The sequence below is a fragment of the Galeopterus variegatus genome, unplaced genomic scaffold, assembly GCF_000696425.1.
Source record: "Galeopterus variegatus unplaced genomic scaffold, G_variegatus-3.0.2 Scaffold2402, whole genome shotgun sequence".
NCBI classification, from domain to species: Eukaryota; Metazoa; Chordata; class Mammalia; order Dermoptera; family Cynocephalidae; genus Galeopterus; species Galeopterus variegatus.
This window is the reverse complement of record NW_007728513.1, coordinates 3788-20271: the sequence shown is the minus strand read 5'-3', so window position 1 is coordinate 20271 and position 16484 is coordinate 3788. Positions and strand designations below refer to the sequence as shown.

Here is a 16484-nt window from a genome sequence, read left to right as displayed (position 1 = left end):
GGCAACGGGATCGCAACCCTCGGTGTTGCCCCCGCGCCTCGCTCAGCCAGTGAGCGGGAACCGGTCTGTATGTGGGATCCGACCCCTCAGCGGGAGCGCCGCCGCGCTTCCCAAGCAGTGCACTATCCAGTGCGCCACCGGGCTGGCCCAGTTCCCTGCAATGTTAATAACTGTTCCAAAAAAATAAATAAGCAAAAGGTTTTGCAGCCAGTATGTTTTGGGAATGCAGATTTGAATGAGAATAAAATAGGCTTCTTGATTGTTAAACTTCTTAATCCTTAATATTAGTGTACACTGCGAGTCTTTGAGAGAAGGATAGAGTGGGCGAACCTAACTGAGCAGGACTGGCTGGAATACTGGCAATTGCACAGAAGGCGCATGAGAGAAGAATCTGGGTTTGCTGTCAGTATGTCTTTACATGTCGCGCTTGCTAACTCCTCTTGTAAGCCCGTCGCTCAGCATTACTATAGATTAATCCAGACTAAGGTTCCCAGGCCTTGGGGGAAGCTTAGCGGTCACCTTGTTTCGTGTTTCCCAAACTTGTCATTCCAGTACCACCTTCACGACTCTTGTCCTACCTAAAGTGCTACTTGTACCATTCTTTCCTTAACCTTTTTCTTTAAATGAACCTATTTTTTGTTCTGAAGTAAGTTTAAAAGCCAACTTTCTAGCACTACTGTATGCGGAAAGCCTCGCTTGCCACAGGAGAAGCTAACCATAGAAAAATAAAAGTAGAGAAAATAAAACAATGTCCTCAAATCCTGCCCAGACGTTGTTGCTGAAGAAAGCCCTGAACTGAGATTCCTTTGCTGGCTCTTTTCTAAGAACGGAGATGAGATGTGTTAGGTGCTGTTTTGAAACCAAACTGAGAGCTTCTCAATTTGTAGTCAGAAAGATTAAAAAAGAATTAAACGAGGAATCACAAAAAAAGAAAAAGAAGAAGAAGAAGCAGGTGAGGGCTGGACTGGGAGGCCTGACTTCACCCTGGGCCTCCCAGTGTCCCACCTGCTGTGCAAGGACAGCCTGAGTCAGACCCTCCGGCTGGAACAGCTTCCTCCCCAGGAAGGAAGATGCTTCATTGCAGCTGCCTTTTCTCCTGCATCCTCTGACTCCTGGGGTCTTGTACCCGCCAGGCCCTGTCTCCTGCACTCAGCGTCTTCGCGTCAGCCTCTGCGGTTGCCTCCAGATGAGATGCTCCTCCTGGGTTCCTGAGCGGGCTCCCTCCGTCTCTCTCCGTGGCCATCTCTCACTTTCTCTGCGCGGTTCTCCATTTCGCCTCTGTATTTCTCCATGCGTCTCTGTCTCTCCGCCTCTGACTCCCTCGGCTGCCTTCTCAGCCTTCCCCCAGTGCTGGCTACCCCCGTGTCTCTCCACATCTCTATCCAGCCCAGGGTGACAAGAGCGGGGACAAGATTATTGGCGGCGTCCCATGTCCGAGAGGCTCTCACCCATGGCAGGTGGCCCTGCTCAGCGGCAGTCAGCTCCACTGCGGAGGCGTGCTGCTCAACGAGCGCTGGGTGCTCACCGCCGCCCACTGCCAGATGAGGTAGGAGCTGCCCAGAGCCGTGCACCCTGTGCCTCCAGCTCGCTCTCCGGGACTCTATCCCCCTCTCTCAGTCACAGTGTCTCTCTTTATGTCGCTCTCTTCTCCCAGCGAGTACAACGTACACATGGGCAGTGATGAGCTAGGCGATCGGAGAGCCCAGAATATCAAAGCCTCAAGGTCATTCCGCCACCCTGGCTACTCCACACAGACTCATGTGAATGACCTCATGCTTGTGAGGCTAAATAGCCGGGCCAGGCTGTCATCAAGTGTGAAGAAAGTCAAGCTGCCCTCTCGCTGTGAACCCCCTGGGACCACATGTACTGTCTCTGGCTGGGGCACCACCACCAGCCCTGATGGTGAGGCTGCCTCAGTGACCCAGGAATCTGGTCCCCAGCCCCTCCTCCCTCAGACCCAGAAAACCAGGTGTCTTGCCCCTTTCCATTGCCCTAGCGTTGAGCCCCTCAGACCTCTTCTCTCTCAGAATTCAGGAGGCTGGCCCCCCAACCCCTTGGGTCCTCAAGCCCCATCCTCTCTGCATCAGCACCCAGGCCTCTACTGACAGCTCTCCCCGCTCCTCCCTGCAGTGACCTTTCCATCAGAGCTCATGTGCACAGATGTCAAGCTCATCTCTTCCAAAGACTGCAAGAAGGTTTACAAGGACCTGCTGGGAAATTCCATGCTATGCGCTGGCATCCCCAACTCCAAGACCAACGCCTGCAATGTAAGCCGCCCTCCCCATCTTCCCTGGGTGCCCTGTCTTCTTGCTCTCAGCACAGTGCCGACCCGCGTGCCAAGCCTGCCCTTGCTCCTCTCCCCGACCCAGCCTCCTTAGGTCTCTCTACCTTGTTCTCTGCCTGGGTCAGTAGCAGGAACACATTTGGGGCCTGGTGTGGCCCTGGGGATGGGGCAGAGAGTTTACTGGGAGTGAGAAAGATGGGGGAGGGATCAGAGAGGGCGATTGAGTTGCCCACCTCAGACTCAAACTTTAAGGGGATGCCAAAAAGCTCAGTGATTGAAATAATTCATATTCTAATGCAATATTTTAAAAATACATATTCATGCAAAAGTCCACAATGAACAAAATATCACAATTTTAAATAAAGAGTGAATCAGTCTTATTGAATTTTCCTTCTGCCTCAGGTGTCAGTGTCGCTCAATAGCACTGACACTGTCCTTATTTAAAATTTGAATACGATATTACTTTAAAAAGTTTGTGGAAAAATAGAATTGAAAGATAATATGAATCTTTCCACGAACTTTTTGAAGTACCTTCATACTATGTTATTATGGGGTTTTTTTTAATTATTATTATTACATGAGTTTTTTAAAGTATTGCCTTAAAATATTGTTAGTTGCAATTACTGAAATTTTGTGCCTGAAGCTAATGCCTCACTTGCCTGACCCTAGTCCTGGTGCTGGGGGAAGAACTCTCTCTCCCGCTTCTTTTTTTTTCTCTCTTCCTCATTTTTTTGTCACACACACCTTCCCCCGCCCCGCACCCCCCCATCTCTGAACATCTTCACACATCTCTCTCTGTTTATGCCTAATTTTGTTTCATTCTTGTTCTCTTTGTTCTTTCTCCATTTGGTGCTCTCTCTCTCTCTCTCTCTCTCTCTTTCTCTGTCTGTCTCCATACACCCATCCCTGGGCCTCACATCTGCAACCTCAGCTCTCAGGGGAGGTGNGCCTGGGTCAGTAGCAGGAACACATTTGGGGCCTGGTGTGGCCCTGGGGATGGGGCAGAGAGTTTACTGGGAGTGAGAAAGATGGGGGAGGGATCAGAGAGGGCGATTGAGTTGCCCACCTCAGACCCAAACTTTAAGGGGATGCCAAAAAGCTCAGTGATTGAAATAATTCATATTCTAATGCAATATTTTAAAAATACATATTCATGCAAAAAGTCCACAATGAACAAAATATCACAATTTTAAATAAAGAGTGAATCAGTCTTATTGAATTTTCCTTCTGCCTCAGGTGTCAGTGTCGCTCAATAGCACTGACACTGTCCTTATTTAAAATTTGAATACGATATTACTTTAAAAAGTTTGTGGAAAAATAGAATTGAAAGATAATATGAATCTTTCCACGAACTTTTTGAAGTACTTTCATACTATATTATTATGGGGTTTTTTAAAATTATTATTACTACATGAGTTTTTTAAAGTATTGCCTTAAAATATTGTTAGTTGCAATTACTGAAATTTTGTGCCTGAAGCTAATGCCTCACTTGCCTGACCCTAGTCCTGGTGCTGGGGGAAGAACTCTCTCTCTCCCGCTTCTTTTTTTTTCTCTCTTCCTCATTTTTTTGTCGCACACACCTTCCCCCGCCCCGCACCCCCCCATCTCTGAACATCTTCACACATCTCTCTCTGTTTATGCCTAATTTTGTTTCATTCTTGTTCTCTTTGTTCTTTCTCCATTTGGTGCTCTCTCTCTCTCTCTCTCTCTCTCTCTGTCTCCATACACCCATCCCTGGGCCTCACATCTGCAACCTCAGCTCTCAGGGGAGGTGGGTGGGATAGTGTGTGTTAGGGATGGAGACGATGGGAGAGAGATGCCTGTCCTGGAGAATGACGGACGCCTCTTCTCCTCTGGTGAGGACCAGCTTCGTGAATCTGCAAACTCTGCAGTGACACAGAGGCCCCATTCAGAAGGGTCTCACATTGGGTTTAACACACTCCTGTTGCCAGCTTGAAATTCTTGATAGTTTTTTAACAAGGAGCCCGCGTTTTCATTTTGCACTGAGCCCTGTGAATGAGGTAATTGGTCCTGCTCTTGGTTTCCAAGACCACCACGGTCCCCCTTTCCTGCTCAAGGGGGCATGCACCCACCCCCTGAAAATAATGCTCCTACCCCTACTGGCTTACAGCAGAGTCCTTAACATGTGAAAATAAATGGTGCTCGGATCCCTGGAAGCCCAGCGCCTTCCCTGTGGTTGGCCCCATTAGCCAGGGTTGAAGCCAATGTCTTCAGAGAACCTGGTTTGTACTTTGCATGGTAACACTAATTCCTGCTCTCCCATTGGTCCCCCAGAGACAATGAATCTCCTCATTGGCCAGGGTGGAAGAAGTCCGTGGTCTGATGGGCAAAGACAGATAAAAGGGGAATATATGAGACTGAGTTGGGGCCAGGGGTTTGCTCTGAAGCCAAAGCTAATCTCCTACTCTGTTTCCTCCAGGGGGACTCAGGGGGACCGTTGGTGTGCAAAGGTACCCTGCAAGGTTTGGTGTCCTGGGGAACTTTCCCCTGTGGCCAACCTAATGACCCAGGTGTCTACACTCAAGTCTGCAAGTACGTGAACTGGATAAACGAGACCATGAGAAAGCATCGCTAGTCCATACACCACCAAGAGTTAAACAATGCTGCACTTCAAACAGAAAATTCACAGAAATAAGGACATTGACCAGCATAAAATCATAGTTGACTTGAGCTTTCCTCAAAGACATATTGAAATCTCAGTTGGATGCCCTGGTTGTAAACCAATCAAATTAGCAAGGACCTAAAATCCAAACGAGTAAAGAAACACAAAAACCTCAGTGGTGGTGAAGTTTCGGTGGGACTAGCACTCTCGAACGCTGGAACTGTAGATTCCTACAGTCTCTGTGGAGGGCAGTTCTGCAACACGGCAACATGAACCGAGACCCTTATTCATGGCCTTCGACCTGGTAATTCTTTTAGGAAGATACTACTACTAAAAAAAAAAAAAAAAACTAAAATGTGGAGCAAAGTTTGAGTTCATCACATTATTTATCATAACAAAAAAGTGGAAACACTGACCATGTTCCAGAAAAGTGAATTGTTTAAATAATAGGCCAATTTGGTTCAAGGATATTATGAAGCTATTAGAAATAATTCTCAGGAAGAGTTGTTAGTGCTATGCAAAAATGTTTATGCTATGTGATGTTAAAGAAAAAAGGAAGATAAAAAAATATATGTGTATGTGATCCTAGCAATGTAAAATAAAATATTCACAGAATAAAATCTGAAAGGATATTTACCAAACTGCATATGGCGTTAGTCATGAGGTGTCTCCTTCCTTCCACTTAGTTAGTAGATGCGCACTTTTATATCCTATAAAATCAAGGTGGAAAAGCTCTGAAGCTCTAAGGTTGGAGAGAGGATACCCTTGAGGAAGGGAGACCAGAAAGAAAAATATATCTGGTCTTGTGCCCTGGTCCTGCCTCCCTGCTCGGTGGCAAGTTTTTCTCCATTTCCCAGGTTTCAGTTTTCCTCATCTGTAAAATGGGAGAGAGAAAAGAGGGGAGGGATGAGGGAGGAGCGAATATGCCTACTTCATCAGGGTGGAAAGGGATGTGAAAGTGCTTCTAAACATTTCACAGGTGACAAACAAGGAGGAAGCAGGGAGGTGCTCAGCAAGGGATAGGGAGGGCAGGTAGACACAAGGGCCTGCCAAAAGTGAGCAACCAGCATCCTGTGTGCCAGAGGAAGATGTTGGCTGGGAATCCAGGTAGGTGGGTTCCTCCACCCCAAGAAGGCAGAGAAGGGGCCTCTGGAAGGAAAGAGGGATGAGGGAAGAGCCCTCTGTGACTCAGTGCCTGGCCACGCCCCCAGCCACCTGCCATCTGAGATTCTCTGGGCAGTCACACCTCAGATTCTGCTGACAGAGGGATCCACTTCAGCCCAGGACTCACCTGCCCCTCCTACCTGTCCTTCCTGTTTCCCTCCCAGAATTTCCTCCCCACCAGCATCCTCCATTTCCTTATCTCATCTCCCACTGAGTCTCTCCTAACCCACCCCCATCGCCATAATGTTACAGAAATTCTGCAGCCAATGACTCTAATTCTCTAGACACGGAGGGGCCAACACAAAACAGGAGTCTGGCCAGCCCTTCCTCCCTCAGACCCAGGAGTCCGTGCCCCCAGCACCCTCTATGCCCAGGCTCAGGAATCCAGACCCTCAGCGTGCTCTGTCTCTAGGCCTGTGTCAAATTTCAGGAACGTCAAGGGGTTTTGGGCACCCATCCCCATGAAGCTCCATCAACTTCCTCTCTCTCTCTCCTGCAAGCCACCCAAATCAATACTCAACTTAAAATTTTAAAAAGTAAAAAACATTGCAGTTGCACTAAATCAGCCTGGAGGTCCTAGGCCCCGCCCCTCTGCTTCTCCTATATGCTAGCTAGGGATGGACTTGCAATGACTTGAGCTGGTGCTCATGTTGAATATTTTTAAAATAACTCCATTTTTCTTTGGAAAGACAGTATAGTGCAGTAGTTCAAAGCACTAGCTCCAGACCTGGATTCTTAGGTTGAAATCCCAGTTCTGGAATAGTTCTACAAGCTATTTGCCTTTGAGCCCTTTACTTCCCCATCCTTGTTCTTAAAATGGGAGAAAAAGCACCTACTTTTTAGGATTATGATGAAGATTAAATAAGTTAATATACAGAAGATGCTCGAACCTTCAACAGGTGTTGGTTTTTATTATTTAGGACTTTCTGGTACTTTCTCCTGCTCATGCACTCAAGAAGTTTCCCTATAAAACAATCTCTTTATTGATGACTTTTGCAGAGCAAGTCAATTGGGAAAAAATAAAATATCAAATAAATATGTGTGACATGTGTCCGTGGCAAAACAGTGAAGGTCACTGGCAAATGGGTAGAGTTGGGGGCTTCGTTCTTTCTCTTCACTCCCCATGGCCTACCACCTCCCTGCTTTCCCCACGTGGCTCTCAACAATTCCCCCCAAATCCATCCACCCCATATTGTAATAAGGTAGACCCAGTGGGGTCTCCGAGAGATGGGCCACATCCGCCGTCATGTTGCAAGTTGAGTTCCAATTCAGGCTCCACCATTTCCTGGGAATTCAATGTTGCACAATTAACTTCCCCACTCCAAGTGTCAGTTTTCTTGTTTATAAAACGGGAGTGGGCATAATAAAGTCATTTAGTCATTTGGTCAACATTTCCTAAGGCTTCCTCTGGGCCAGGTCCTGTGTGGGTACTTGGGACACAGGAGTGAGTCAGCTCCGGTGCCTGCCCTCAAGGATCTCACAGTCCAGTGGGGTAGAGGGACATCAATACAGATGGCCCCAGGTCCAGGTGACTTGAAGGAGGCACGTGCTGTGGGAACCTACATGAGAGAGTGACTAACCCAACCGCAGTGGGTGGAGGTTGGGTGTTTTCAGGGAAGGCTTCCTGGAGGAGTTGATGTTCAAACAAAGACTTGAAGGACAAGCTGTCGTTGCCAGGAAAAGGTGGGAAAAGCATTCTAAGAAGAGGGAATAGCATGAGTGAAGGTCCAGAGGCCAGAGGGCAAGGCAAGGTTCAGGGGAGCTTGAAGTGATCTTGGGGCTGAAGCACACACAGAAGTGGGCAGAGCTGCGCCGTGCACTGTGGTCGCCAGTCACCACCCCCGGCTCTTGACGGCTCGAAATGTGGCAAGTCCCAACCAAGCTGTGCTGCAAGAGTAAAAGACACATCAGATTCCAAACACTTTGTATGCCAAAAAATAAGAAGGCAAACGATCCTGTTACGGATTTTCTTATTTTGATTTCATGTTGGAATAATATATTGAATGTATTGAATTAAATGAAATATTAGAATCAACCCATCCTGTTTCTTTTTACTTTTTTCTTTTCTTTCTTTATTTTTTAATTGACAAGTAAAAATCGTATCCATTTATGGTGTACAACATGATGTTTTGATTCATGTGTGAATACATTGTGGAATGGCTAAATTAAGCTATTTAATGTACACATTACCTCACGTGCTTACTTTTTGTGATAAGAGCACTTAAAAACTTTTTACTTAAAAAAAATCGTGGCTACTAGAAAACGTAAACCTGTGTGTACTCAGCATCACATTTCTATTGGCCAGCGTCTCTCTGGATGCTAAAGGTCCTCAAACACCAGGACTTGGTCCAGAAGGCAATAGGGACCCATGGCAGGGCTGTGACAGAAGGGAAGATCCCTCTGGAGTCAAGTGAGGGATAAAGAAGAGGGGAAGGGCTTGGGACAATGATACAGGTGGAAGAGGGGAAGGACTAAGCTGGGGCCAGGGACTTGGGAACAGAGAGGAGGAGACCCCACAAAGAGAGGAGGCAGTGGGACAGGGATTGAGGGTCAATGGGCTGTGACAAGTCTGACTTGGTGTCTGGGAGGACGGTGGGTCCTAAGAAGATGCTGCATTCAGTGGGGACCGAGTATGAAAGGCCCGCAGGGTGGGGCAGCCCCAGAGGGTACTCCCATACTGAATGCCAAATTGGTCTGCATCCTGGTAGTGATGGGGCTGAGCCACCTAAGATGACAATTGGATTTAATGAGAAAAGAAAAGTTCTCCACGATGCCAGGCCCAAGCAGGTGCTGAGGCAGACTTTATGCACATCACTGTCCTTTATTCCCAACGAGTTCCCATAAGCCTCCATCTTCCTTCTCATGCCCTGCATTTCCCGGGTCCTGTGATCACCACGCCCCTCCACATGCACGTCCCTCCACAAGGCCACACACGCCCTCACCCTCCAGTCCACACCAACACCACCTGCTGTTCTCCACTCTCGCCGGGCTTTCTGGGCCAAGTTCAAAGGCACCTCTCCAAGTGTTCCCCGATCCTTCTGTGGCTTCCCAGAGCCCCCATTTCTCATCATATTCCCCTATCGCTATCAAGGCGTTTGCATTCCTGCCCATCTCCCTGTCTCTCCCAATGTGTAGAATCTCATCAGTACGTCCTCAAATCCTCCTGTACCCCACTAGGTTCCCATCGCTCCCCATGCGATCTCGCCTAGCTCCCCCAAAACCTAACTCCCCTCTGTGTGCATACGTGTATTTCCCCAGGAATCCTAGGGGGAGACCCAGGAGAAGATAAGCAGAGAGAGTCAGAAGATCAAGGTGAAAGAAAACGACAGAAAGAAGAGAGACAGACAGACAGAGAGCAACGGATGGAGACAGATGGGGAAACAGAGAGAGAGAGAGAATGGTGAAAGAGGCAGGGGGTAGAGAGACACAAATACAGAGACTGAGATGAACAGACAGAGAGAAAGAGAGACATGGAGACGCCCCACCATGGCCAGGGGGAGAGATGGAGTGAGAGACCTCAGAGGTGGCCAGACTCGGAGGAGATGAGCCAGGAGGGTCAAATTCTGAAATCTCCAGGCAGGGGCAGGTGGGCAAAGGGCCGCAACAGCAGGACTGTCACACAGGACAAAGGACAGCTATTGTAGCAGCCGCCCGCCCGCCTGCCCGGAAGAGAAGTTAAGAAATGGAGCTGTTGGGAGCAGGCACTGGGGTGCTGGGGGTGGACAAAGCCCGATTGTTCGAGGGCCCTTTCCCCATAGTGCCTGGGCTTGCTCCCCAGCCCGGGGCAGGGGCAGGTGCCAGTTTGGTGACACATGCTTTCTCGGAGGCTGGCTCACTCGCTCTCTCGTGGGGACACAGAGGTCGTCAGCACACAGAGGGACATACGGGCAGGTGCGTGAGTCACCCCAACCCCATTGAACCTGGGCAGTCTGTTCCCAGTGCCCAAGGGCTCTAGACTCTGGAGTGAGGACCTGCAGGTCCCTGCGTGGTCACAGACAGAGGTAGTGGGATGCCTGGAGGCCAGGGGCACCATTTTCTTGGGTCCTCAGACGATTTCTTCCTCAAGGACCTAGAAGTCTAAGGACTGAGGAAAACAAGCTCCCATTTTCTTCTCCCTCAGATCTAGAAGTACAGATGCTCAGCCCCTTTCTCCCTGAAGCCTCATCATTCCAGACCTCCAGACTGTCCTTCCCCAGACCCAAGACTCCAGGCCCTAAACCCCTCCTCCCTGAGATGGGAGTCCCAGCCCCCAGACCCTCTTCAGCCAGACCCAGGAGGCCACATCCCCAGCCCCTCCTTCCTCAGACCCAAGAGTCCAGGCCCCAGCCCCATCATCCCCCATACCCAGGAGTCCAGGCCCCCGGTGCACCCCGAGACTAGTGCTCCCCTCCCTGGAGGCCCAGGTCAGGGGGTCATCAGTCACCGGAGCCGTGGGGGCAGGAGGAATGTGTGTGGGTGGCCTGGGTAGGGAGGAAAAGGGTGGGGCCATCCTTCTGGCTCAGGAACCTGGGGAGACACGGGTTAAAAGGAAGAGCCAGGAGCATCTGAGGACAGAACCAGCCTCTTGCAGGGAGGCCTGGGAGCCCGGGTGTGGGTGTCTGTCGGCAGTCCCTGCAGCCCTGGGCCCGCAGCCCCTACGTCCTCCGCTGGCTCTGTCTGTCTGTGCTTCTGAGTCCCTTCCTTCCCCATAGCTCCCTGCATTTCTCGCTCTCTCTGTCTTCCTGTCTAGATGCTGTCCCTTCCCCCAACCCAAGAACCTTACGGCCAGCCCCCAGCAGGTAAGATCATATCACCTCCCAGAATGTACAGGTGTGGGGGTGGGTAACAAGGTGAGTCCAGAGCCACGGTGCAGAAGAAAAATCCTGTAAGAGGAAGAATGTCAGGGCCCCCCACAGATAACCCCCCCCTGTTACCAGGAAGGCAAACTAGAATTAATCAGAATTTCACCATGAATGGCTGGACAGACATGGTTCTGGATAGTCCCTGGCACCTGCCTTCGTGGGACCCTCAGGTAGAAGACATGGGTTGGGGAACAAGAAATCAGAAGGCTGAATAGGAAGGATAGGAATCAAGTCAGGAGAGCATTGCAGGCCATGGAGGAAGGAGAGGATGAGGAGGGAGCAGAAGGAGGGGTGTCAGGAGAGTCTGAGGCACTGACTGACGGAGGATGTGGCTTCCCCTCTCAGGAGCAGACATGAAGAGGCTGACTGTGGTGCTGGTTCTGGTTGCTGCAGGTAGGAAGAGATGGGATTGGGATGGGGCTGGGGTTGTGGATGGGAACAGAGACAGGCATAGGGTGGGAGGCGGGACTGAAAACTGGGGAGAGGTTGGGGACGAGGTTGGGTTTGTGGTTGGGTGGGGGATAAGCTTGGGGTGGGAATGGAGACGATCTTGATTAGGGTTCACCTCGGAGGATGCGCCTGGTGTCTCCAGACCTCCTCTCTGACTCATGCCCTCTCTCCCTCAGCCTGGGCAGAGGAGCAGAACAAGGTGGTGCATGGTGGACCCTGTGAGGGGACTTCTCACCCCTACCAAGCTGCCCTCTACATCTCAGGCCACTTGCTCTGCGGCGGGGTCCTCATTCACCCACTGTGGGTCCTCACAGCTGCCCACTGCAAAAAACCGTGAGTCTCAACGGTGCAATGAATGACGAGAGGATGCAGTTGGACCCCAAGGGCGTCTTGTAGTTTTCAGGCAGGAGGTGACACCTGCACCCCCTCTGCCAGCATAAGCAGGTTCACTAGACCAATAATCAATGGAGAACTAAATATGTGCCACACCCTGGGGATATAGCAACGGAAAATCAAGCAAAACTGCTATTTCCATGAATTTACCTTCTAATGGAGGAATCAGATCATTTAGGGTGTGATGGGTTGTTTGGGTTTAATTCTTAGTTCAGTGGGAAGCCAGTGGTCAGTTTTAATCAGGGAAGCAGTACAATCTGATTTACATTTTTAAGAGCTCCCTGGCTACCACGTGGAAAGTGAACTGGGCAAGAGGACACAAAGGGAGATCCATGTGGAGGCTGTTGCTGTTGTCTGGTAACATAAGACGGTGGCTTGGACCAGGGTGGTGGCAGGGGGCATGGAGGTAAGTTGAGGTCCCTGGGAGGCATTTTGAGACTGAGCCAGCAGGACTCAGCAGTGAGGGAGAGGAAGGAGAGAGGATGCAGGGCTGATATTTGTCCTGAACACCTGGGTGTCTTGTCTTGTCCTTCTGAGTCGGAGGAGAGAGAAAAAGAGACAGGCTGGGTATGAGAAAGAGAGCATCGGACATTTCATGTTGGCCAAGGTGGGTTTGAGATACCTGGGAGATGTCCAAGCAGGCTGTTGGAGCTCAAGGGAGAGGTCAGAGCTGAAGGTAAAAAGGAAGGTGTCGTCGGAAAACAGGTAGTACTTAAAGCCATGGGACTGGATGAGATCATCCGAAAAGCGGGTATAGACAGAGGAACATAGAGGGCCCAGGACTAAACCCCAGGGCGCTAACAACCACTAGTTAGATTACCAACACCTGCCATTGTGTTCAATGCTAAAATGCTAACGATGGGCCAGGTGCTAAATTAAATGTTTGCTATACTTTTCCTGAAATCCTCACAATAAGGGACTCTTGGCACCGTTTTGCAGATGAGGAAGCTGAGGCTCAGAGAAGCAGCTAGTGACAACTCAAGTATTTGGAAAACAATAGGTGCCCCTCCTCACTGTGGGGGGATGGGTTTTGTCATGCAGGGTCATGGACTCCAGGACCCCCAGGGCGGTCTCCCCCAAGCTCAGGGAGACCTGGGATCACTCCCACCATCGTCATTCGTTCATTCGATGCCCATTGACTTAGAGCACCGATAAAGCGCCCGATTTGAGTCAGGCAATGGAGATTCAGGAATGAATGAGAGAGACACATGGTCTCTGCCCTCGGGAGCACAAGGGCAGAAAGGTGCAGAAAGACAGTTCTTTAAGAAACAACCCTCCCACCAAAGCCCATATAATTACAAATTACTCTAAGTCCAATGAAGGAAAAGAACAGGGGTACTTACTGTAGATGGAGCAGGGTCAGGAAGGCCTTTGCGATGAGATGAAATTTAAGCTGAGGCATAAAAAATGAGAAAAGGTAACCAAATGAAAGAAGGGGAAAAAACATTCAGACTAGAGAAAATGCAAGAACAAAGCCTCTGAGGTGAGAACAATGTTGAGTATTCTAAGAAAAGAAGGACGCGAGTTTACTGGAGGGCAGAACGTGGTGGGATATAAGCTTGGAAAGTGGGTGGTGTCAAATTACATGGGGGCTCCAGTGCTAGGCTGAAGAGCTCAGGATTTATTTTGAGGGCAATGAGGAGCCATGGGAGACTTTTGAGCAAGAGAATGACTCTTTGCTTCGTTTCAGAAATATTTATCGAACACCTATCGTGTGCCAGATACTGGTCGAGGCCCTGGGGATACTGTATGTGCACAGAACAAGAATCCCCATCTTGACATCCTGTAACTGCACTAATATGCTAGCCATTAGTCACATGGCTAATTAGACCAAAATTAAAGAGATAAAGTGAAATGAAAAATCCATGGCCTATATTTCAAGTGCTCAAAAGCCACCTATCGTCAGTGCAGATGGAGAACACGTCATCATGACTGAAAGTTTAATTGGACAGTACTGCTATTGGGGGAAGAGAAACAATAAAATGAGTAAATATTTAACAGTAAATATACAGTATGTCAGATGATGGTAGGTTCTCTGGTGGAAAAGAAAGCAGCAGGGGAGATAGGAATTGCCTATTGGGGAAGGTATTTGCATTTTAATTAGGTAGCCAAGGAAGGCTTCACTGAGATGGTGACATTTGAAGGAGGTGACGGAATGAGCCATGCAGATAGCTGGGGGACAGAATTGCTGGCAGAGCAAGCAGTAGTGCAAAGGCCCTGGGGTAGGTAGAGCACTGTTATATTCAAGGAAAGGCAGGGAAGCTAGTGTGGCTGGAGCAGGGGGAGGGAGGGAGGAAGTGATGTCTGAGAGGTGACGCAGGCAGAGCGTACAGGACCTTGAGGGCCATGGTGAGAACTTTGGCCTTTACTACAAGTAAGATGGGAGTCATAGGAGGGGTCTGAGCAAAGGAGGGACAGGACCAACTTACATTGTTACAATATCTCTGGCTGCCTTGTGAAGGATGGACTGCTGGGGAGCAGAGGCAGAGCAGGGGGTTTAGTGAAAAGGCTGCTGCTGCAATCCAGGTAAAAGATGATGGCAGCTCAAACCAAGGCGGTAGCCATCGCGGAGGTGAGAAGTGGTTAGATTCTGGATATGCTTCAGAGAGGGAAAAGGATTTCTGGACAGCTTGGATATGGGGCACAAAAGAGAGCTAAGAATAGCCCCCAAGGTTGGAAAAATTGAATTGCTATTTACTGAGCTGGGGGTGACTGTGGAAGGAACAGGCCAGATGATTCATGATTCCCCAGACCCCTGTGAACCCTCAGCTGTAGCCAAAGGGCTCCAGGTGAGACCCAACCCTCCTCCTTCCCAGGAACCTTCAGGTCTACCTGGGGAAGCACAACCTTCAGCAAAGAGAGAGTTCCCAGGAGCAGAGCTCTGTCGTCCGGTCTGTGACCCACCCTGGCTACAATGCTCCCACCCATGACCAGGACATCATGCTGTTGCGCCTGGCACGTCCCGCCCAACTCTCTGAACACATCCAGCCCCTGCCCCTGGAGAGGGACTGCTCATCCAACCACACCAGCTGCCAGATCCTGGGCTGGGGAAAGACAGCAGACGGTCAGTAGCGGGAGGCCGATGGGGGTGCAGGCCGATGGGTGACAGGGGAAGTGAACCAAAGGGTGAAAGGCCAAAGACCAAGGTGGGACCATAGGTGAGGGGCCATGGAAAGATGGGCTAATGGTGAGGCCCAATGGGGCAGTGTATCAGTGGGTGAAAGGTCAAAGGGGAGTGAGGGAAAATGTGGGAGCTGAACCAAAAAGTGAACAGCCGGTGGAGAAAGTATACCAATGGGTGAATAGTATGGAAGAGATGGGTCACAAGACGAAGCGTCAATGACGAGAGGAGTCAGAGGGGAGACGCTAATCAGGAAGGAGGCCAGTGGTGCAAAAGACTGCTCAGAACGCACGGGTGAGCAAGAAGGGACTGATGGGGGAAGAGAGACCACTAAAGCAGGGGAGCCGAGTGAAGGGTGGGAGCTGAGAGAACCAACGCGGTAGAGAGAGCTGGTGCAGGAGGGGCCAGTGGGGAAAAGACCCGTGGCCAAGAGGCGATCAGTGAAGAAGACAGACCACAGGGAGGGAGTCAGGATGGGAAGAGGGACCAGGCAGGAGGCAGGGACAATGGAAACGGGTCCTAAGAATAAGAGACGAACAGGAAGAGGGGAACCAGTGGGAAATAGTGACCAGCAGGGACCAAAGTTCTACGGGGACTGGAGCATGGCTGGGGAGCACGTGGCAAGAGCGGGACTCAGGGCGAGCCGGGCCATCTCGCTCCCAGCAGGTAGTTTCCCTGACACCATCCAATGTGCGCACGTCTACCTGGTGCCCCGTGAGGAGTGTGAGCGCGCCTACCCTGACCAGATCACCCCAAACATGGTGTGCGCTGGCGATGAGAAGCACGGCAAGGATTCCTGCCAGGTGAGGCAACCGGGACCTGCCGGTGACACAGACAAGGAGAGCGGCACAAAAACACAGCTGGAGACGGTATGAGAGAGACGCAGACCAACATGCGGCTTCACAGAGACAAGTAGAGACAGGTGGGGAGAGAACTAGAGGCAGGGGGGGAGAGACTCAGTCCAACACAGAGGGACACGGCCAGGGACAGGCAGAGACACAGAGATGCAGCCAGCAGAGGCAGGAATGACAGAGACCCGGAGAGAGGCGGTGAGGAGGCCGATGGTAGAGGAGCTGTCCTTCCTCAGACAGAGCCCCCACAACTCCTGCTTAGAAATGACCAGTCCCTGGAAAAGGGGAGCCCTAGCTGGAGAGAGAGGGGGCTCCATCCCCTCTCGCCGATACCTTTAACTTGGGTTTCCCCCACTACGGTCCTTCCAGTCTCTTCTCTTTATGACAAAATGACTCTAACGCACTGAAGGACATGCAGAGAACAGCCAAGAAGGCAAGAGAGAGAAAGAAACGGAGACAGAGAAAGTAGAACACAGAGAGGTGAGAGCAAAGGACAGCAGGCAGACGGGACCGTCCTCGGGACAAGAGGTGAAGAGGCGTCCCTGGAGAGAATAACGCGAGGCACAGCTCTCCCCGGGTCTGTCTCCCCTGTGTCACTCCCCCTGTGTCCTGGAGTTTCATGTCACTGCTCTCTCTTTCTCTCTTTTTCTCTCTCCATCTCACTCTGCATTTCTGATTCTGTCCACACCTCTCGGTCTCCATTCTTAACCTCCATTCTCTTCTCTCTCTCTCCTCTCTCTCTCTCTCTCTCTCCCTC

The 16484-nt window shown here is 50.3% G+C and overlaps 2 protein-coding genes across 3 annotated transcripts in view; both read left to right on the top strand.

Moving 5' to 3' along the window:
• Nucleotides 1-5432, top strand: part of KLK7 (kallikrein-related peptidase 7) — a 7032-nt gene extending 1600 nt beyond the window's left edge. Inside the window, exons 2-5 of the mRNA XM_008581602.1 lie at nt 1387-1546; nt 1655-1902; nt 2131-2267; nt 4725-5432. Of these exons, the coding sequence (XP_008579824.1) occupies nt 1387-1546; nt 1655-1902; nt 2131-2267; nt 4725-4880 (701 nt within the window). The 3' untranslated portion in view covers nt 4881-5432. The remainder of the gene's footprint in view (nt 1-1386; nt 1547-1654; nt 1903-2130; nt 2268-4724) is intronic.
• Nucleotides 5433-9873: 4441 nt separating this feature from the next.
• Nucleotides 9874-16484, top strand: part of KLK6 (kallikrein-related peptidase 6) — a 7883-nt gene continuing 1272 nt past the window's right edge. The window contains exons 1-6 of one of the 2 annotated variants that reach the window (XM_008581590.1): nt 9874-9962; nt 10801-10849; nt 11258-11305; nt 11539-11695; nt 14572-14819; nt 15543-15679. In XM_008581590.1, coding sequence (XP_008579812.1) covers nt 10801-10849; nt 11258-11305; nt 11539-11695; nt 14572-14819; nt 15543-15679 — 639 coding nt within the window. In that variant the 5' untranslated portion in view covers nt 9874-9962. Of the gene's footprint in view, nt 9963-10800; nt 10850-11257; nt 11306-11538; nt 11696-14571; nt 14820-15539; nt 15680-16484 lie in introns of both variants that reach the window. The other variant, XM_008581589.1, reaches the window with a different exon arrangement.